Raw genomic sequence first — 23,076 nt, 5'->3', positions numbered from 1 at the left:
CAGTTTTATTAAATGAGGCAGCAAAGGAAGTAAGCAAACCTTATCCATAATTATAACAGCTTCCTTGGGCTCAGAGGAGGTCCCCATGGACTGGAGGTGTGCAAATGTATCTCCAATTCACAAAGGAGTTCAAAAAGTGACACAAGTAACTATAGACCTGTTAGTTTAACTTGTGTTCCATGGAAAATAATGGAGTCACTGGTTAAAGAAGCATTACAGGATCATGTAGACAAGACTGCAGTAACAGTTAAGACACAGTATAGGTTTGTTAAAGGGAGGTCTTGTCTGACCAATTTGATCGGATACTATTATGTGGTCACAAAGGAACTGAATCTCAAAAATAATTTTGATATCATATACTTGAATATCAGGAAATCTTTTGATATTGTTGCACATTGAAAACTGCTGCATAAATTGGAGAGGTATGGTATTAAGGGTAAGTTGCTAGATTGGATAAAGGGATAGTTGACAAATCATGGACAAATATTATTAGTGGAGTTCCCCAGGGTTCGATGCTGGACCCATTGTTGTTTTGTGTATTCATCAAGGATACTGATGAAGGTATATCAGGATTAATGTCTAAGTTTGCAGATGATACAAAAGTTGGCAGGGTTGTTAATGACAGTAAAGACAGTATGCTACTCCAACTGGATCTAGACAAGTTGGGCAAATGGGCTGAGAAGTGGCAACTGAAGTTTAACATTGATAAATGCAAAGTACTGCATATGGATAGATAAAGTGTATAATCATTAATCAAGCTAATCAATTGGCCACCTGAGCCGTAGCTCATCTGCCACTTACAATCATAACTGTTTTATTTGTTAACAACCTTGGTCAATCAATTTAACAAAAACATCAAACAATTACAAAAGTCTAACTTGACTAATGACAAAAATCAAAAATAGCACAACCTTTAGCCTCGCGGTGGAGTCGGCATCTCCGCCCCCACCACGAGTTTCCGTCCCCACCACGAGGAGGTAGGTTGCCCTATCTAGTGAAACACAGTCTGGTATCTGTCAGACTAAATAATAATAACAATTGATCTTTCAATTTCATTTTAACAATTGATCATACATTACTCACACCGGTCCAGTCCCCATGAACACCAACACTGACATTACTGTGACCGACGACCCCCAGCCACCAACCGGGAGAAGTCTTCCTTCAATTACTGGAAAAGGGGTACCCCGACATGATACCAACTAATCTTGTTCAGTTCTTCTCTTTAAAGTATCTACCGCCTTTAAATATTCTGGACAAGTTCGATCATTAGCACCATGTGCAGAAGGCACCTTCCTCCTCCAGCAATTTACACATTTTGGAGCATCCGCTCTTTGCGTACAAGACTTAAAGGTATGACCACTCCCGGCACAGTGACTGCAGAACTCGCCCGCATCACAGTACCGGGCCACATGGCCATACGCCATACATTTGTAACATTGTGTCGGTGTCCACAACTCCCGAACACGGTGTGAGCTCCAATTCAAAAACACTCTTGAATATTTTAAAAGGTATCTCCTTACACGTGGGGAAACCTCCACCACAACATTATACCCAGGAGAATTCCTTGCCTTATTTTTAGCAAGTATTTTTATTTCGGAGAGAACTTGGTCTTTATTAACAAATCCGTCAACCAAATTTCTTTCCCACAATTCCTTTATTAGGGACTCTCGATCTACATCTGAATCAACATCGAAAATTACTAATCTTGGTAATCGACGAAGGGGCCTTTCAACCTCCATCCCAAGCTTTTGTACCTCCGTACACTCTTCAATTTTCTTGGCATCGACTTCAGAAGCAGTTTCGATCATTACCCTTTTATTTCTTATAGGTCGAACTGATACTATCTTGACGTCAGTTAAGACAGGGGCAACTCGTCCCATCAACTCACTCTTAACTTGGTCACTAGTACTATAGTTGTCCGCCTTTGCCTTCACTATAATCATTTTATTCTTGGACTTTACCTCACTAGAACTGACAGCTTCTGCATATGATCTTTGAACAGCCGCATCTTGTTCTTTCTGCTCCGTCAAGGTGTTCAACTTAGTCTCAAGGAACACATTTCGAACAGTTAAGGACTGCACCAGCTCAGCCATCTTGTCCCAGTATCCCATTACAATATCTAGATCGTGTATACTTGGCTCTCTTAAAGTTGATACAAAAGACCTTAATTTACTTCTATAATGATCTAAATTCTCCAAGGTGGTAGGTTCTAACATACACCGTACAAATTCCGAGGAACTCTCCTGTGAATCCAAAGGTGTCTTCTGTCTTGAACTCTTCCCATCTGGAATTCTTTTCCTTGCAGGTGGTCTACTCGAGACCTCTCCTGTAACTTCAATTGACGACTCCGAACTTTCCTCCGAAGATTCTTCTGATTCTTCCACTGGAGGAGCCAGAATCTTTTTCCTAGTTCTTGGCATGATGCTCTAGGACTTTCTAGAACACTCACAAAATCAAAATTTTGATTACACGAAATTACAAAAAGAACCAATCCAAAACAAGCTCTATCTGCCAGCTGAGGGAACAATCACCCCAGCTGCCCAGCCCAGACCACTAGGAGGAAGAGCCTCTTCAAACAATTTGTTGTTCAGGGATCTAAACAACCAGCCGCACTATCAGAAGACCAAACAAGTCGCAATGATAAAGTTTTGACCAACTAAGCAACAAATCATTTGGCACCTGGGCCAGATAAAGTGTATAGCAGTAACCCAAGAGAAATGTACAAACTGTGTGCATCTACACTGGAAAGACAGTTGTAGAATAGATGTGCAGAAATTTGCCTTTAGCCAGTGGGTGGTTGATTGGTGGAACAGACTTCGATCTTTTGTTGTGGAAGTTGATAGCCTAAATAAATATAAGGCTGAGCTGGACAGGCATTTGGAACAAATGGAGGAGTGAAATGGGAGGGGTTTTCTTGGCTGATGCTGAATAAGTTTGCTTTCTTGCATCATATGCCTCTACTAATGCTAATGCTAAAATCCTTATTTTGTCAGGTGTAAATATATTTCTTCTAGCAGATCTATACTGTGGTACTTCCCATTGGTATATCATATTTCTGTTGACAAGTATCTTTGAAAATTACAATTATTGCTGTAAGAAAATCAACAAATTCCATTGTCATTTTCACCATTATTCTGGTCCTGGAATAAATACTGAGTTGCCGATGGCTATTTAATGTGCAGTGATTCTCAGTCTTTTGGCACTTGATGGACCTATGGAATTAAAAATACTTTATTAATGGCAATCCCAAAAAGAGCAAGTATAGAATTCTCATGGCAATAGAATTTTTACAAATGGGATTTATTATTAAGTTTTCCCATGGGAGCAGAATTTTGTAACACCCTATATAATGATTTATCCTGAAAAGAAAACATTTTATAATCCCATTTAGCTGAATATTTCCAATGATATCAGCAAAATGAAGTGATTAGACTTTTGATTTTATAGTTAAAGCTCTTGCAATAATTGACTTTTGATGTGAAGTACATGTTTGTTCAAGGAAATTTGGCAAGAATTTTTGAAATAGACTATGGATCAGAGGAGATGTCCTCCCCCCCCCCATACAAATTGGCTGCACCAAAAATCCTGGTAACTTGTATTATGTACTGTGATTTGTTTGAGACTAATGTTTTTCTAATATTGCCTTGTGGGTTTTTTTTTTTTTTTTTTTAACCTCTGAGAATGTTAATTAATATTATTGATGGAGCTTTGTTTAACTTTGATAGATATCTATCAGAAATGATCTAATCTAATTTGTAATATTGACTTCTTCACAATCAACTACTTTGTCTCCCTTTCCAGTGTGGCTATATCTCTGTTTATATTGCCTGATACCCGTATTGTACTTAGTTTTGTTCACACTAAATTGTTTCTTTTATATCTTCTTTTGGGATATACTGTGCAGCTTCAGCTATTTTTTAAGGAATACTCATGTGCAGTACTGTGAGACTGAGAAATTCTCAGCTCTCGACGATCTAGTTAGCTATTCTATCAATAAAGCCATATCTTGGAATATTTAGGCTAAATTGTCAAAAACTGTATTTGATTGGAACCCACGATAATTAAGCAAGAGAAAAGAGAAACCTATGGTTGAGTACAAATGCTCCAGCTTCAGCGGAAATTCCTACCTCTCAGTTGCGGACACATGCTGCCATGCATCCGACGGGAGAAGGCAAAATCAGAATTACTTAGGAGAAAACATGAAAGAGCCAATGAGAAAGCAAGGATTGCAATAACTACCAGAAACTTGCATTCGCTTTTAATAAGGATTAATAACGTGGGTGGAAGGAAAATAAGGTCCTTGGTTCCCATGTCAACAACAGCAAATAAAAGACTTAAGGTCATAGCGAAGCCCACATGACCGCCGTGGGACAGTTACCAAAAATGTCACATCAGAGGGAATATGTTCCTTCTTGGGTCACTTTGTCACTATGAAGTAAGTTCAGATAGCCAAAAGAACAAAGTTTCCTTCCATATTTACGACTTTCTTTATTACCACCGGCAGGAAGTGAATAATCGTTTTTTTTATTTTAGTATAGCCAATGAAAGGAGAATCTTTTGGGGAAAAGTAGAGCAAAGGTGCGAGGTATATAAGAGTATTGGGGGCCCAAAAAGGGGGCAGATGCGAGTTGAGCAGTCAGCAATTAGAGAGTTAGTCAGTGAGGCAGTTAGAGACAGGCAAGATCAGAGAGGAGCAGAGAGATAGAGACCTCAAGAGAGCTAAGAGTTAGAGCTATCCAGCAGAAAAGGTTCTTTCTAATCGCACTCCAAAGAGTTCGCAGAAAATGTTGCTGACTGAAAGAGAAGGAGAAGAAAAACGACTACCAGAAGGAAAAGATCTGAAATGACAGAGGACCACACCCAGATTTCGCTGGAGAGAAGGAAGCCTCTTAACTGAATTTCAGGAGCAAGTGATTTAACTGGTAAGCCATTATTTTATTCGTGTGAATGTAAACCTCGAAAAACAACATCAACAGATAACATTTCAATGCTTCTTTCCTGATTCTCATGAACTATTTATTAACACAGTTATAGGTGAAATGACTATAATGCTTTCACAAGTACCCGAAAATTTTCCTAGAAAGTCGAATACCCATAATAGAGTGGTATAATGAAGTATGGTCAAGTGCTGGTTTTCTAATGATGATGGGAAAAGTATTGAGAGACAAAAGAGCATAAAATTTAGCCACCTTCCTCCCATGTTTTTTTTTTATCTGAAAAATGTAAAATACAAACGGTGTTTATGAGCATTATAGATATTTGGCCTAGAACAATCTAGTGAACGAAAAAAGGTAAGAAATGAAGAGTTTGTTCATAAGATGGAATACAGAATTTTATAAAGGGTTAAATGTACCTACTAATTTTACCACTTGAATCACACCTTTGATATTGTTGTAACCTGATATATGGAATTGACGCATGTATGTCACATTTATACAAATTACCCACACAGAATTCAAGTGTTGTGTAATTGTTTCCTTTGTTATAATAAATGTTGTTACATGTTACATCATGTCTCATTCTCTCTGCCCATATTCTAATACACCAGTAGAAACAAGTACAAACCAGTAGAGGTTAGAGCGGGGATTGGGTTGACACTGTGATTGTCCAATCTTAATCACAGCGTGAATCCAATGCTGCAGCTCCAGGTGTTATTACAGCCCCTGAGTGCCGAGGGCATGGATTTTGTACTAAGAGATTGAAAGTTAGAGCAACATAGACGAAAAAGGCCGTCGCCCCCGAAGGAGGGAGTGGAAACAAGATGGCACCGTGAAGACAAGCAAACAAGCAAGCCCCCAAACAAGATGATGCTGTACTGGGGATACACCCATAGTACTTTACATTTGTCAATGTTAAACTTCAGCTACCACCTCTCAACCCATCTACTCAACTTTTCCAAATGCTGTTTGCAGTAGTGTACTGTCATTAACAACCCTGCCAACCTTTGTATCATCTACAAACTTAAACATTATGCCTGATATACCATTATCAGTATCATTAATAAATGCAGAAAACAACAATGGGCCCAACACTGAACCCTGGGGACTCCACTAATGATATTAGTCCACGAAGAGCAGTGTCCATTGATTACCACTCTGTCTTCTCCTACCTAACCATCCTTTTATCAATAGCAGCAATTTGCCCTTAATGCCATACTGCTGCTCCAATTTGTACAATAGTTTTCCATGTGCAACAGTATCAAAGGCTTTCCTAAAATCCAAGTATGATATCAAAATTGTTTTCTGCATCCAATTCCTTTGCGACCACATCATAGTATTCAATCAAATTGGTCAGACAAGACTTCCCCTTAAGAAACCCATGCTGTGTCTGAACTATAACTGCAGTCTTATCCATATTTACCCAATTAAGTTTAAAAAGAAAGAAAAAAAAAACCATGGTTGTAACTTAACTTTTGGTGCATTGTGCCTACTTAGTTTTCTGTTTTTAAGATTCTGTTTTTGCTGGACAGTGTCTGTAGGCTTGATTATTGAAATAATCAAAATTCGAGAATATTCATAATAATATTAAACGAGGTCAGAGAATCAAATTGTGATGCATTGTCTACTTCATATTAAGTATAAGACAACCATTCGATTTTCATTTATTAGAATTAGGATAAAAAAAAAGCCTCATTTTAAATCTGGTAAATACAGTATACATTTTTTATCTTCCTCCCATGGGACCATTTATGTTGCATCCCTTTATGAAATGGGGTAATTAAAATAAATGTTTCCTGTGATATGTCTCTGCTGACTATAAAGTTAGCAGAGACAGATCTTATAGTCAACACTGAGACTTTTTTTTATATATCTTGGAGTGTCTAAGTTTGCCTAAATATATCATGCTCACAAAAGCTTACCCCGTGGGAGCTGTACTAGATAGTCTTCAAAGGAGTGCTGTGGCTCAGGGGAGAACTGAGGAGGGGCAGTTGTCCTCTGGATCACAGCCTTTTGAAATGTACTGCTTGTTTGATGTTTGTGGATAAATCAGGAATGGGACATGATATTGCCAAGGGGAATGTTTTGTGTGTGTGTGTGTGCACGATGTAAGGAGCATTAGGAAATCAGGCACTAACTCAGCATTGTTATGGACCTATATGAGAACTTGAAGTAGAGGGTTTGATGCCCTAAAAGGATTTAAATTGAGAGGCCCATTAAGCTCTCAGCTGCCTACATCAAAGCCAGAGCTTGTGCTTAAACATCACTCAACACAGTGGCAACCCCCAAGGCAGAATGTGCTGATACCACAGGAACTAGTTGTTGGTGACTGTTGTCAGGGAAACGGGGAACATATTGTGCAAAAGGGTTAGGTGAAAAGAACCAGGGTATGTCTGCCAGGGGCAAAGATTGATGATGTTGACATATCATCTTTTAAGGGCACAAAAGGTGATATCTTGTACACGTTAGCACTAATATTAAGAGTAGGAGACCGGCGGAATTACTTAACAAGTACAGGTCAATGTTGAAAAAAAGCCGAGAGTTGGGGGTTGAATTTGAAAGTGTCTGCAATTCTGCCCAGACACGATAGGAGGGAGTATATGATGAGAGCCTTGTCAATCAGTTTGGCTCTTGAGAGATTGTACAAGGTTCAAGGGGTAGAATTTTTCTCAGCATGGTCTGTGCTTATTAACAGGAGAGACTGCTTCTACAGGGATGTGATACACTTAAATAGAAAGGATGCAAGAATATTTGCTGATGCTATTGAGGCAGTGTTAGATGGGTCGGAAAACTGCTTACGGGGGGGGGGGGTACACAGACTAACTGCTGGCAGAGGTGAAAGTGATTCTTGCACCACTTCTATTGGAATGAGCAGCAGCCTGGAAAACAAGATGCAGTGAGTTTTCAGATACTGCTGGGAGTCATTGCGGTACAAGTAAACACATGGGCTGTGTTGGGGTAGCTAAGAATAGGAACAGTGCATGTATACTTGCGTGTTTAGGAACATGTGCATGTATAATGCTAAGAGTTTGGTAAATAAATTTGATGAATTTGAGGTCAAAACATCAAAGGCAGGTATTGTTGGGATATCAGAGACATGGTCTCATACATATATAAGGAATGCAGAAATGGAATTTGGGGGGTACAATGTGTACAGGAAGGATAGACAGCACAGGAAGGGAGGAGGAGTTATGCTATCAGATAAGAAAAAACAAAATCCAAGGAAGTACAGCCAGACAGCATGGGTGAACAGTGCAGTCAAGTCAGTTTGGTGTGAAAGTACTGGGAAAGCAAAATTGAGAGTAGGAGTGTGTTATGGGCCGAATGACTCTGATGAGTATAATAAACAACTGTACAGAGAAATAGAGTGGGCCAGTATATCAGAGTGTCTTATAATGGGGATTTTAATTTTTCAGATATTGACTGGAATTCGTGGGTTGGTCACTCGCACACTAGAAAGGCTTTTGTGGTTTTATTGGATGATTGTTTTCTAGAGCAGCATGTTAGTGAAGCAACTAGAGCGAGTAATACCTTTGATCTGATTATCAGTAGTGATTTTTCATGCATTAAGAATCTGCAGATAAAGGAACCACTAGGTGACAGTGATCACTGATGTGTGAATTACTTAAAGATGTAACTGCCATCAAGGCCAAAGGGAAGGGCTTTTGCTTTTGTAAAGGTGACTACAGGGGTCTCAGACAGTTTTTAAATCCTATACAATGGGACCAACTGATGATGTTACCAACAGCAAATTCAAAATGGGAAAAATTCAAAGAATTAATCTTGGAAGCTACTAGGCTTTTCATACCAACTAAGAAATATTGTTTAGGTCTAAATGGATGTCAGATGAACTAATAAGACGTGGCAGAGAAGAAAAATGCATGCTATCATATAAATTAACAGGTGACATGGAAGCCTATGATAGATATAAACTGGTCTATAACCAAGTTACAAAGGAGGTTAGGCAGGCAAAGGCAAATGATGCAAACAGCAAAGAGTTCTTTACTTAATGTAAACTCTAAGAAGGAAGGGGATGAATCAGATTGGTTCAACTGTTAATGATCCTGCTCAGGTAGCTAACAAACTAAACGAGTATTTTGCATCGCATTCACACATGAGGAGTTATTCAACGAGAGGAATGCCAGAGGTGTATTCAACTCTAGCAGTGAGCTAGATGATTTTGTAATAACTGAGAGCAAAGTGGAGGAGAAATTGTTTGAAGATAAACATAAGAAAGACACCTTGGGTGGATGGAATCTATACAGTTATATTAAAGGAGGCAGCAAAGGAAGTGAGCAAACCATTAGCCAAAATTATGAGAGCTTCCTTGGACTCTGGGGAGGTACCCATGGACTGGATATGTGCAAAGAAATGTGACCCCAATTCACAAAGGAGGATCAAAGGGCGACACAAGTAATTACAGACCTGTTAGTTTAACTTCTGTTACAGGGAAATTAATGGAGGCACTGGTTAAAAAAACACTGCAGGATCATCTAGAAAAGACTTCAATTATAGCTCAGACATAGCATGGGTTTGTTAAGGGGAAGTCTTGTCTAACCAATTTGGATACTGTGATGTGGTCACAAAGGAACTGGATGCAAAGAATAATTTTGATATCATATATTTGGATCTTAGAAAGGTTTGTTTGTTTGTTTGTTTTTTGGTTTTAAGGAGCATTAGCAACTAAGGCCATATTGCTCCGGGATATGCGGTGGTCATTCCTCGACCTTTCCGCATACTCCGTATTTGGTGGTGACGGGCTCGAACCCCGGTCTAATCAAGAAGCATGTGCTACGCACTGCTGCTCCTTCCCACCTGGCTACGGAGGCGCTCTTAGAAAGGCTTTTGATACCGTTGCACATGGAAGACTGCTGAACAAATTGGAGCAGTGTGGCATTGAAGGCAAATTGCTGCTATGGATAAAGGGATGGTTGAGTGGGAGAAGATAGAGTGGTAATCAATGGACACTGCTCTTCGTGGACTAATGCTAATGTTATTAGTGGAGTCCCCCAGGGTTCAGTGTTGGGTCCATTGTTGTTTTCTGTATTTATTAATGATATTGATGATGGTATATCAGGCTTAATATCCATGTTTGCAGACGATACGAAGGTAGGCAGGGTTGTTAAGGACACTAACAACAGTACGCTTCTGCAACAGGATCTAGAAAAGTTGAGCAGATGGGCTGAGAGGTGGCAACTGAAGTTTAATATTGACAAATGTAAAGTACTGCATATGGGAAGCAGTAACCCCAAAATAACGTATCAACTGTGTGGTACTACACTGAGATTTGTAGAGAATGAAAATTACCTGGGGGTAATTGTGCAAGCAGATATGAAGTTTTCTGAGTAGTGCAGATGGTATGCAAGAGTAGCTCATGGTGTCTTGTCAATGATATACAGGAATTTTTCTAGTAGGGATAAGGAGGTGATTATTCCCTTATATAAGGAGTGGTCAGGCCACACCTTGAGTACTGTATACAGGTCTGGAGGCCTCGTTTTAAGAATGATGTAGAGCTGCTGGAACGAGTACAAAGAAGGGCAACAAGATTAGTGAATGGAACAAAGGGTTGCTCTTACGAAGAAAGGCTTTAAGTTTTGCAGATTACGGTGTTTGGAGACTAGGCACCTGCGAGATGATCTGATTGAGATGTATAAAGCCTATATCCTCAATGCTGATGGGATCCTTCCTCTTGCTCAGAATAGTCACCTGAGAGGGCATAAATTCAGATTGAGGAAAGACAGTTGTAGGATATATGTGCGGAAGTTTGCCTTTAGTCAGCAGGTCGTTGATTGGTGGAACAGACTTCCATCTTTTGTTGTGGAAGTTGATAGCCTAAACAAAGGTAAGGCTGAGCTGGACAGGTATTTGGAACGAACAGAGGGGTGAAATTGGAGCGTTTTTTTTTTTTTTTTTTTTTTGATAGATGCACATATACCTCTACTAATGCTAATGCTAATTTATTCAAAGTTGAAATAAAAATGATGAATAATTCCTTCTCAAACAAATAATAATAGATGTGCGGAAGTTTGCCATTAGTCAGCGGGTGGTTGAGTGCTGGAACAAACTTCCATCTGTAGTTGTAGAAGTTGATGGCTTAAACAGTTTCAAGGCAGAACTAGACAAACATTTGGAGCGAGTAGATGGGTGAAATGAGGTTTTTTTTTTTTTTTTTCTTGCTTTTGGCTGATGCTATGTAAGCTTGCTTTCTTGCATAATCATGTGCCTTTGCTAATGCTTAAAGGCTCAAGAGCCACACAAGATAACTTTCGAACATTTCAGAAATGTTAGTCTTCAAAGTGTGTAGGTGATTTTTAATAAATAAAATTAATATAGGATTAAAAATTTACTCTTTATATTGAGCCCTTTCAACATTGGTTAATAGGTTTGTTTTAACTACATTTAATAAATTCATTAATTAGCATTAGTAGTAGCAAATGATGCAAGAAAGCAAACTTATATACAGCATCAGCCAAAAAATAAAAAAAGAGGGAAGACATCTCCCATTTCAACTATCCATTCCCTCCAATAGTTTGTCTAGTTCTTCCTTGAATTTATGTTTTAAACTTCCACAACAAAACAGATGGAAGTTTGTTCCAGCAATCAACCACCTGCTGGCTTAAAGGCAAGCTTCAGCACATCTGTTCTGAAACTGTCCTTTCTCAATTTGATTTTATGCCCCCTCATATGTGTAGTCTGAGCAAGAGGAAAAATGCCATCAGCATAAGGAAGAAAGCATTAAACATCTCAGCCAGATTACCTTGCAGGTGCCTAGTCTCCAGAAACTGCAATTTGCAGAACTGAAACCTTTCTTGGTAAGAACACCTATTTATTCCTCTCACAAATCTCATTGTCCTTCTGTAATCATTCCATCAGCTCTATTTCCTTCCTTTCTAAAATGAGGCACTGTGATCACTGCTATTGATTAGACCAAGAGTATTATTCCCTCTTGTTGCCTCGTAACATGCTGCTGAAGAAAACAATCATCCAATAAATTCACAGTGTGAGTGACCAACCCATAAGTTCCAGTCAATATCTGGAAAGTTAAAATCCGCCATAATAAGACATTCTTATTTACTGGTCCACTCCACTCTTTCTCTATTTGATAGTATATAACAGAGCTGTGGTGTTCAATATGTTCTACGTTGAAATCAATATTTGTAGAAGAATAAGAGAAATTTACCTCAGTATGATACATAGAACACTTTCATATGATACTCTCCAGAAATTAAAACAAATAAAAGATTAACGCAAAATTATTACAGTAAAATATCGATTGAAAACAATTTAAAAAAATTAAGTTAAAAGTAAATTTGAAAAACGAATTTTCCTCCTGAAGCAGACTGCTTTTCAACAAAGTGTCGTGATCACAGAAATGGAAATTATGGAGTGTGTGAGCTTGAATCTTAAATAGAGATTATTTGTCCATGTGCATGAAAGGCTGCAGTTATTTGTCTTCGTGCATGTGTGCAAAAGACCATGAATTGGAGATTAGATATGGACAGCGAACATTAATAGAATTCTCGTGTAATTTAATTTCAATGGTTTCTGCAGTTAGTGTCGTATAATTACGTTGGACACTTAAGTATTTTGGCCTCATTAAATAAAAATGCATGTTTTTCGTTAACGGCACGAAAGGCTAATTCTGATGCTGCCGAACGAGAAGCACAAACTTGATGATGTGTGCACAGTCAGTGGGAATTGTGTAGATTCTTGGTAAGATGAGTTGAAATCACTGCAAGAAATGTACACCAAGTAATTTTTTTGTGTCATGAAAGAGGAAAGGACTGAGCGATTGTTCAATATAGCTTGTAATTTATAGCTTGTAAATTCAATATAGCTTGTAAATAGATTGTAATTTCCATATTGGTTGGTGTAGTTTTTTGTATCCTATCCTTAGTTTGTACCCTAATTCAGTTTATTGTAGCAAGGAGGTAACCCCTCTGTATTTCTCAGTCTAAAGCAGATTCTGTCGTTGAATATTTATAGACATTGAGAAACCGATTAAAGATAATAGCCATTTTGTAGGTGAATGGGTGATAGCTGTTATAATGTAGAAGCATACTGGTGTTTGTTGGCTTATGATAGATGTTAAATCAGATTTTATTCGTGTATTTAGAAAATTTAATGGTTAATATCCGTATTTTCCCTTTCCAATGTAAAATTGAATCTAGGATGAATATTAAACGAACGTAAAACATTTTGAATAGTGCTACTATCAGTAATAATCAGAACATCATCTAAATACTTCCTGTAATTATGTTTAACTTTAATTTTTTAAATTGTTTTTTTAAATTTTAATTAACTTTTGAATTATTTTCAGTTGATTTTTTACTGTAATCATTTTGCATTAATCTTTTATTCATTTTAATTTCAGGAGTGTATCATGCGGAAGTGTTCTACATATATTGAAATAAATTTCTCTTATTCTTCTACTCTATTTCTCTGTATAGCTGTTTAGTATACTCATCAGTCATTAGACCTATAACAAACTTCTATTCTCATTTTTGCTCTCAGTGCTTGTCACACCAAACTGACTCAAAATTGCACTGGCCACCCATTTCAACTGGATGAATTGTCTTAGATTTTATGTGCTTCTTAACTAAGAGCATAACTCCTCCTATATTGTTTGTCCTTTCAGTATACATTCTACTGGACTATACTTTTAATATGGATGCTTTGTGGCTGTGCTTTATTATCCTCCTCAGTTTAATGTTTTATATTGGATTAATGTGGAATTGATCGTCGCTGGTGGTTTCATTTTGAAGAACTAATGGAGAAGTATCACCAAGTGACCTTTTGTGAATTTTGGAACATCATTCTTAAATATATTAGTGTTTTAAAATTTTTTTTATGTAATTTTTTCTATCACCACCATGGTGATAATATAGTTGCCGTTCATCCTGATTTGCTCCTAATTTATGCATTATATATGTCTATAATTGGTTGTGCCTTGCATCCTGATGTATAAATTGGCATTTTTGCACTTATTTCTAATTATTACTGTATAAATATGTTGTATCTCTGTTTTTCCTATCGCAAGGTCAGTTTTCACAATCGGCAACAAGGAAGCCGCCATCTTGGAACCAATATTGGTTTAGGATTATCGACTGTAATTTTGTTAACCAGGGGCAGGTTTCTTTGACATAGATAAATGTCAATAGAAGGGGATTACCACCCCCTTCTATTGATATTTATCTATTATCACATAGCAGATTTTGTTCTTAAACCATGCATTTCTCGTGCGGTCATTAATTTTTCATCGTGTCACGTGACAAGTGTATATGAATGTTCCTGTCATGCATATAGCACTTTGTGTGTTTTTCGACGTGATAATTTTCTATATTCACGCAGAGTTCATGATTAAAAACCATATTGCCACATAGAGGGATCCTTCCCCGCTTATCCAGGACACTTTAATGCAATTTTAGATACTTATTTTATTAGAAATGTTTCTGAATTCCACCATCACTTGGTCCGATTTGTCCTGGCAGGACAAATCGGAGGACAGCTTTCGCCCCCCTCCCCCAACCAAATTTCTAATTTGGCAGCAAAAATAACTGCACTGCAAAACAGAGGGGACCTTCCTCTTCTCCAATTCTCCAAAAAATTTAAAATTTTATTAATTTGTTTTAAGGTTATGGACAGCAAAAATTACTTAACCCCTTTTCCTATCTGCTTGGCATAACTATATATTGCACTATTGTAGCTATTGTATATATTAGTTTAGGCTATGCTTAATAAAATATATATTAAAAACTCCACGTGGTAAAAGAGTGTTTAATTATACATATTAATAATTCTTAATAACTATATATTGTTAAACTGAAATTACCTAAATTGTTTTGTGGATAGTATATCCACTCCCTTACATTAGTTCACTGCAATAACTATGTATGGACAATAAGTTTATGAATTCCCACAAGAACGTCTAAAGAACATCATGTCTAAAGGGATAAACACCTCAGCCAGGGAGAGACAATCTTCCCAAATGGCAAGACAAGATAGTGCAGACTTAGCTAACCTTCAGGAGCCATTCATTAGATAGTTGATTTTGCTGGCAAGGAATTCCCCCAACAGGAAGCAGAGGATGATACCCAAAGCCTGCAAGAAGCAAATGAAATGATAAACCAAGACCAGATGGGAACAAGCACATTAGGCTGCGTATTTGCCCTAAAAGCCAACCTACTTCATAGCTTGAAGCAAGTGGCTAAAGTGACACCACGTATGGTTCTTGAAATCATGGAACCAGTTGGAGCGGTTGCTTGTGGAAACCACATTGGAAAAGGAGAAGTTAAAATCCAAACTGGAAGAGAGATCCAGATTAACATAACATTCCCAACATCTGTGGCAAGCCACGCCCAGATCACTGCAAACAGCAACCAAAATCCTACCGAGTCAGTAACCACCTCCCCCGACTCAGACAAGTCCAAACACATCCTAATCGTACAAGCAACAGAAGACTCCAACCTAAAGACGAGCAAAGTAAAACAGCATGTACCACAAGATCTGAAATCCGACTTAAAAAGTATTAAAATCAAGGCAATGGGGAAGGATTAGGAACAAAGGCATCTTGATTGAGACAGTGACCAACAGGGACATAGAAAAATTAAAGAACAATAATAGGCTACGGGAACTAAAACTGGTATTGGAAAGACCAAAGAAACTGAACCCAACACTAATTGTGTAAGACATAAATAAGGACACCACTGAGGAGGAGTTCCCGATACCTCTTTGAGAAAACCTGAGAGAGGCAGATATACAAGAGGAAGAATTTAAGAGCTCAGTAAAAATACAGCTAAAAATAAAATCTAAGTCCAAGTATGCTATGCAATAGGTTATAGAATTCCTCAGTATCACCCGGAGGGCCAGTAACAAAGTCTATATTGGCAGGTCAGTGCATGGGGGCTAGAGACTTTGTGGTCACATCTAGATGCTACAAATGCCTAAACTACAGACATTCCACAAAAAACTTGGCGCCTCTGTAGCCAGTAACAAGGGCAGGAGCAGCAGTGCATAGCACACACTTCTTGATTAGATCGGGGTTCAGGCCCATGACCACCAAATACGGAGGATGCGGAAAGGTCAGGGAATGATCCCCGCATATCCCCCGAGCAATATGGCCTTAGTTGCTAATGCTCCTAAAAACCAAATAAGAAACAACAATCCACAAAAAACTGTATCCAGAAGGAAACAACATGCGGCCACTGTGGCTCCCAGGGCCATCAATATAAAGAATGTCCAAAGAGAGATGAACCGCTGAGTTGTCCAAACTGCAGAAGTAAGAAAAGAAACCACAACCGTTCTTACAGAGATCCACCCTGCCCTGAGTATGTTAGAGCACAAGAGCTAATAAAAGCAAGAACTGATTATGGATATAATCAGTTCTTGCACAAGACAACAATAACAGATGAAAATTAAAATTTATGCAACTCAACTGTCAACGTTCAATCTCTGTGATTAATGATGTTGCCAAAATTATAGCAGAGAATGGAATTCAGGTCCTGGGGCTGCAGAAGCCCTATTCCTACAAAGGGCTTGTTAAGGGCCTTCCCTTGGGAACAAAAATAGTGAAATTTAACACCAAAAGCCACTGGCGGCAGTGCAGAAGCCAGAATATGTGCCGCCTTGGTCATAGCAGACCCCAACATAACAGTCACAAAAATAAATAGCTTATGCACAATGCATGCTTGTCTGTGCAGCCCTGGAAGGTCCCTTTGGCCAACTGTATGCCATATCCGTTTATATGCAACGCAGTCAACAAAAACAGCCCATTGAACCATACCGAAACTACCTGGAGGAGGTCCTGCACAGAATGGTGGGGAGGAAGGTAATTATCATGACAGATGCCAGTGCCTCCTCCACCCTTTGGAATAACCCGAAACAGACTTGAAAGGTGAATGTCTAGAAGAACTTATACAGGAAAACAGATCAACAGTATGTAATACACCTGGACACCCACCTAACTTTGTCTCAGCAACAGGGCAATCATTCATAGACCTGACCTTAACAAACCAATCAGCAAGAGACAGCATCAAATACTGGCAGATCAGAACTTCATGGACTGGGAGTGATCACAACCTGATCACTTTTGAATACCAGCCCTCACAAACTACAGCTCCCGCCAGACTGTCACATGACTTCCCCAGGTTTAAGATGAATAATGGCAACTGGGAAAGATTTCATGTGAACCTCAAAGAAAGGGTCACACTGGAAAACATGGATGCCTCATGTCCTGCAAATATCCAAGCCGAAGTGGTCCAAAATCTTATCGCTTCCGTATGCAAAGACACCTTCAAAAAGAAGAAAGAACCATGTCTCTTGGTGGACCCGGCAACTAACTCAACTGAGAAATACCACAAGAATGGCCTGAAGGGACTACCAAAAAGCCAAAAGAAGAAATAGACTGCTGGAAGAGACAATCTGATTGCAAGACTAAAAAAGTGATGTCAGTGATTGAAGGGGCTAAAAAGTGATGTAGTAGTAGTGGCATGTGATGCAAGAAAGCAAGTGTATGAGCTTATGCAGCATCAGCCAAAAAAAATAAGTAAACATCCCTCAATGTTTGTCCAGTTCTTCCTTAAATTTATTTAACCTATCAACTTCCACAATGACAGATGGAAGTTTGTTCCAGCAATTAATCACCCGCTGATTAAAGGCAAATTTCCACACATCTATTCTCAATTTGAATTTATTTGAATTTAGGTTCGTAATCTTAACAAGCGGAAGAATCCCATCAGAATTCAGTATGCTCAACCCATTCAAGGCCTTATACACCTCAATCATATCACCTCGCAGGTGCCTAGTCTCCAGCTGCTGTAATTTACAAAACTTAAGCCTCTCTTGGTAAGACGATCCCTTCATTCCCCTCACCAATCTTGTTGCCCTTCTCTGTACACACTCAAACAAATCTACATCCTTCCTAAAATGAGGCCTCCATACCTGTATGCAGTACTCACGTTGTGGCCTGACCATTGCCTTATACAGAGGGACAATCACCTCCTTTTCCCTGCTAGCAAAATTCCTATATATCATTGACAAAACCCCATGACCTGCCCTGGCAGCCTGTCTGCATTGCTAAGAAAACTTCATATCTGACTGCACAATTACTCCCAGGTCTTTTTCATTTTCTACCACCTTAAGTGTAGTACCACACATTTGGTACATTTCTCTGCAATTACTTTTACCCATATGCAGTACTTTGCATTTGTCAAGGTTAAACTTCAGCCCATCTGCCCAAATTTTCTAGATCCTGTTGCAGTAGCGCACTGCCATTACTGTCATTAACAACCCTGCCAACCTTTATCATCTGCAAACTTCAATGCTAAGCCTGGTATATCTTCATCAATATCATTGATAAATATACAAAACAACAGTGGACCTAACACCGAACCCTGTGGGACTCCACTAATAACATTAGTTCACGAAGAGCAGCACCCATTGATTACTACCCTCTTGTCTTCTCCCACTCAACCACCCTTTTATCCATTGTAGCAACTTACCCTTAATACCATTCTGCTCCAATTTGTACAGTACTCTTCCATGCGCAACAGTGTCAAAAGATTTCCTGAAATCCAAGCATATGATATCAAAATTATTTTTTCATCCAGTTCCTTTGTAACCACATCATAATAATCAATCAAATTTGTTAGACAAGACTTTCCCTTAACAAACCCATGCTGTGTCTGAATTATTGCTGCAGTCTTGTCTAGATGATCCTGCGATGCATCTTGAACCAGTGACTCCATTATTTTACTCAGAACAGAAGTTAAACTAACTGGTCTGTAATTACTTGTGTCACCCTTCTATCCCCCTTTGTGAATTGGGGATACATTTGCACATCTCTAGTCTGTGGGGACCTCCCTGAGTCCAAGGATGCTCTCATAATTATGGCTAAGGGTTTGCTTACTTCCTTTGCTGCCTCCTTTAACATAACTGGATAGATCCCATCGAAGCCAGGTGCCTTTCTTATGTTTAACTTCAACAATTTCTCCTCCACTTTGCTCTCAGTTATTTCAAAATCATTAGGCACCCTGCTACAATTTGATAACCTTCTGGCATTTTAAAACCTTAATAACTCCTCTTGTGTGAATGTAGATGCAAAATACTCATTCAGTTTGTTTGCTATCTGAGCAGGATTATCAAAAGTCGAACCATCGATATCAAGTGGACCAATCAGATTCATCCTCTTCCTTTTAGAGTTTATATAAGTAAAGAAATCCTTGCTGTTTTTCTTAGCAACCTTTGCCAAAGATTTCTCGTAATCTGCCTTTGCTTGCCTAACCTCCTTTGTGACTTGATTACAGACTAGCTTATATCTGCCATAGGCTTCTGTGTCACCTGACAATTTATATGCATCCCATGCATTTTTATTCTCTGTCACGAGTCTCATTTGATAACCATTTAGGCCTAAACCTTGAACAATATTTCTTGATAAGTATGAAACTTTTATTAGCTTCCACAATTAATTCCTTGAATAATTCCCACTTTGATGTCTCTGTAGCCAGGTGGGCAGGAGCAGCAGTGTGTAGCACACGCTTCTTGATTAAACCGGGGTTCGAGTCTGTGACCACCAAATACAGAGGATGCGGAAAGGTCAGGGAATGATCACCGCATATCCCCGGGGCAATATGGCCTTAGTTGCTAATGCTCCTAAAAATCAAATAACAACAACAGCAGCTTCCCACTTAGAATTTGTTGTTGGTAACATCAACAGTTGATCCCACTGTATAGAATTTAAAAACTGTCTGAGACCACTGTGCTCACCTTTATGGAAGCAAAAACCCTTTCCTTTACCCCTGATGGTAATTATATCTTTAAGTAAATCCCACGTCAGTACACTGTGATTACTGCCACCTAGTGGTTTCTTTATCTGCAAATTCTTAATACACGAATGATCACTGCTGATAACCAGATCAAGGGTATTACCCTCTCTGGTTGCCTCTCGAACATGCAGCTGCTGCAGAAAACAATCATCCAATGTCATAGCTGAAGTGTGAGCCTTTGCATTTCATGGTGAAGCAAGATCCCTTTAAGTTGTTTTTTGGGTCTGTTTTGAATGGGTTTATGTTCCAAAGACTTTAGGAAGATATTTAGTAGTATACTATTTAAAAAGTAGGTTAACATATGTTTTGGAAGAAAAACTGTCTTTCCCAATAGTGAATAGTGCATGAATAACAGTTTTTTTTTTCTGGGAATTTTTAGTATTTTCATAAAACATGGCTGTCTGTTGACAGTCTTCTGATCTAGCTTTACTATTTCTAAAAATACACTTTTCTGAAGAAACAAGGGACCACTTGTTTTCCAGCACTTCTGGCTCTGCAAACTTTCTTGGGTGGAGGACACCAAACAGTTGATTGTTCCTTTGTTTCTGGATCAAAATTGTATGTCCAAGTATCATCATCATCATCAGCCATTTTCAATCCACTGCAGGATGAAGGCCTCTCCAGCAACTTTCCAGTTCCTTCTGTTTAGAGCACTGGCCATCCATTTACTACTCACAAACTCATGAATTTCATCTATCCATCTCTGCCTTTGTCTTCCGGGTTTTTTCTAGCTCTTGGATACCATTCTGTTATTTTCTTAGTCCATCTGTCATCATGTCTTCGAGCTATGTGTCCTGCCCAAGACCATTTTAGTTCTTTAGTTTTGATAAGAATGTCCTTTCCTTGAGTTTGCTACCTAATCCATGTGTTTCTCTTCTTATCTAACAGTCTGATTCCCAATATAATTTGTTCCATTCTTCGCTGTGTAGTTCTCAGCTTCTCTTCCATTCTTTTGGTGAGTGCCCAAGTTTCACTTCCATAAGTCATGGTGGGGAGTATACATTGGTTCATTATTTTACGTTTCAGACAAACTGGGATATTGCTCTTCAGTATGTGACTATATTTCCTGAATGCTATCATCACCAAGTATACACAAGTATCATCACCTCTAACAATATCAACAACAACCTTGGATTTGCCTTCAAACTTTTTAAGCATGAAACGGCACCATTTGACACAAGTAACAACTTTTTGATCATCATTAAGGCTGTGAGGTACCAATCTCTGATCCAATGCCCACATCTTTCTCTAACTGCCGATATGTAATTCTTTGGTCTTGTCTCAGTAAAAATCTTACAGCTCAATGTTTTCAGGCAGTTGGTGGTGGCTCCTGAGCGAGGTTCATCTTCAAAATTGGTGTTTCCAAATTTGAATTCATTGAACCCATTAAAAACTGTGATGGTGCTTGATAACTTAAAGCATTTACTAGTCTTCCATGGAATTCTTTAGCAGCCAGATTTAAATGTGGTGTGCAACCTTTGACGATTTATCTCCATTTTGGCTTATGCAATCTGTAAAAAGTGGGGGGGGGGGGGGCACCTTGTCAGCAAAAGTACACCCTCCAGTGGCAAGGATGTTTGAAGGATTTTGATGAAACTTGGTATTGAGGATAAATAAAGAATGTTTATTTTAATGGTACTATTTATTTTATTTAGCATCTATTACAAAAAGTTTTGGATTCACCCTGTGTAAGTTCCTGTTAATCAGGGTATTGAGACATGAATTTTTTCAATCCATATTTTCCCGGGAGCTTCATTTCAAGTGTCAAGCCAGGTTTGGTCATGTCTCAAAAATCCCCTTTCCCCAATCATATGCACTATTCAGTAATGTAAAACTTTGTTTTCACTTCTAGTATCATTAATTACTAAAATTATGAAATACAGATAAAATTTAAATTTTAAAATTTCATTGCCATATTTTTTTTCCAGATATCAGTTGTCCCTCAAGATGGATCAAGGGCTTCACAAGAATCAGTGGAGGAAAATTAGAGAATGGCATGTGTGTATAGGAATATTAAAAATGCAGCTGTAGTATTAATAAATATCTGTTAAAAATTTTTTGCCTGGATGATGGATAACTAGTCTTTCATATGAAAGCATTTCTTTTTATAGATGTACCCAATATTATATGTGTTTAAGAAGACAGAGAATCGATTCTTTCATCTAGTTAAGAAATGAACAAGAAACTGAGCAATTCCATATCAGGATATCTTTAATACTTTTAGAAATACACGGTTCCAATCATATACAAAATTAATATACATAAATTTATATACAGATGCACCTTGTCAATTGTGGTGGGGGGGGGGATGAGTGCTGGTAATTCCTGCAATCAGTAAAATTACCAAATGTAACTAGTTAATGGGAAAAGGGGGTTTGTTCCAACAAACTGGAAAATACAAATAGATAATTTTTAAACAGAAATACATAGTAGCCACATAAATTGTGTCACCATACATCTTTTGGAAAATTGAGCTTTGTTTAAACTTAAACTTTTAAGGGTAGCTGTTATTGGAAGGTAAAATCATGACATAAATATAAATTTTTAAAAACAGTGTAATAAGTATATACACAACAGTTTGTAACGTAAATCTTTGATGGCCTCATTAGTTAATGATGCAATCAAATGTTATCCTTGTGATTGGGAGTTTTATCATGCAGGAAGATTCTTCTGGAGTTTTTCAAAATGTTTAGCCTTTAATTGCTTATGAAATATTTAGGAACCAGATTTCACCAAAATTTTTTTCATGTTTATTTCTTTTAAATTTTAATGAATATATTTAGGGTCTTTGCTAAATTAACTGTAACCTGATTGATGACCCTTTTAATTACTCTGATGAAGAGAAGTTTAAACATGTTTATTTGGCAATTACAGAATGACAAAAGCAAACACATTGATGCTATTTAAAGAAATCTTCACCTGCCCATTCACAAAAAAAAAAAAAAAAAAAAAAGCATTTTGATATTGAATTGATGAAAGTAGAGCCATTATGTACAGTGGCCAAATTATTATAGGAAAAAAACAAAATTTTAGTGGCAAATCATAATGCTCTATAGCTTAGTGAATATCTGATCCAAAAGATTGAAATGTGCAGTGCACATATAGGCAATTCAAGGTTATTAATATATACAGAGCATATAATAAATGATTTACATAACAGTCAGTCTGATCCAGAATGTAAAAAAAACCCTGAGCTATATTTTTTTTGCTTTGCACAACAATTTACAGAAAGGCATTAATCATGGAACTGGAGGGATACTTGGAGCGTGGCAGTGGATTTTTTTAATAGCAAGTAGTAGTAATAGCAGATGATA

General features: G+C 38.1%; 1 protein-coding gene across 1 annotated transcript in view; it reads left to right on the top strand.

Annotated features, from left to right (window-relative positions):
* LOC150087457 (SRA stem-loop-interacting RNA-binding protein, mitochondrial-like) overlaps positions 1-21,819 on the top strand; it is a 74,979-nt gene extending 53,160 nt beyond the window's left edge. Inside the window, exon 4 of the mRNA XM_090372080.1 lies at positions 21,691-21,819. Coding sequence (XP_090228206.1) covers positions 21,691-21,750 — 60 coding nt within the window. The 3' untranslated portion in view covers positions 21,751-21,819. The remainder of the gene's footprint in view (positions 1-21,690) is intronic.
* The last annotated feature ends 1,257 nt before the right edge of the window (positions 21,820-23,076 follow it).

Source organism: Mastigoproctus giganteus, chromosome 4, assembly GCF_048544385.1.
Source record: "Mastigoproctus giganteus isolate SK-2022 chromosome 4, ASM4854438v1, whole genome shotgun sequence".
NCBI lineage: Eukaryota > Metazoa > Arthropoda > Arachnida > Uropygi > Thelyphonidae > Mastigoproctus > Mastigoproctus giganteus.
The sequence above is the reverse complement of the archived record's forward strand: the minus strand, read 5'-3'. Positions and strand labels throughout refer to the sequence as shown.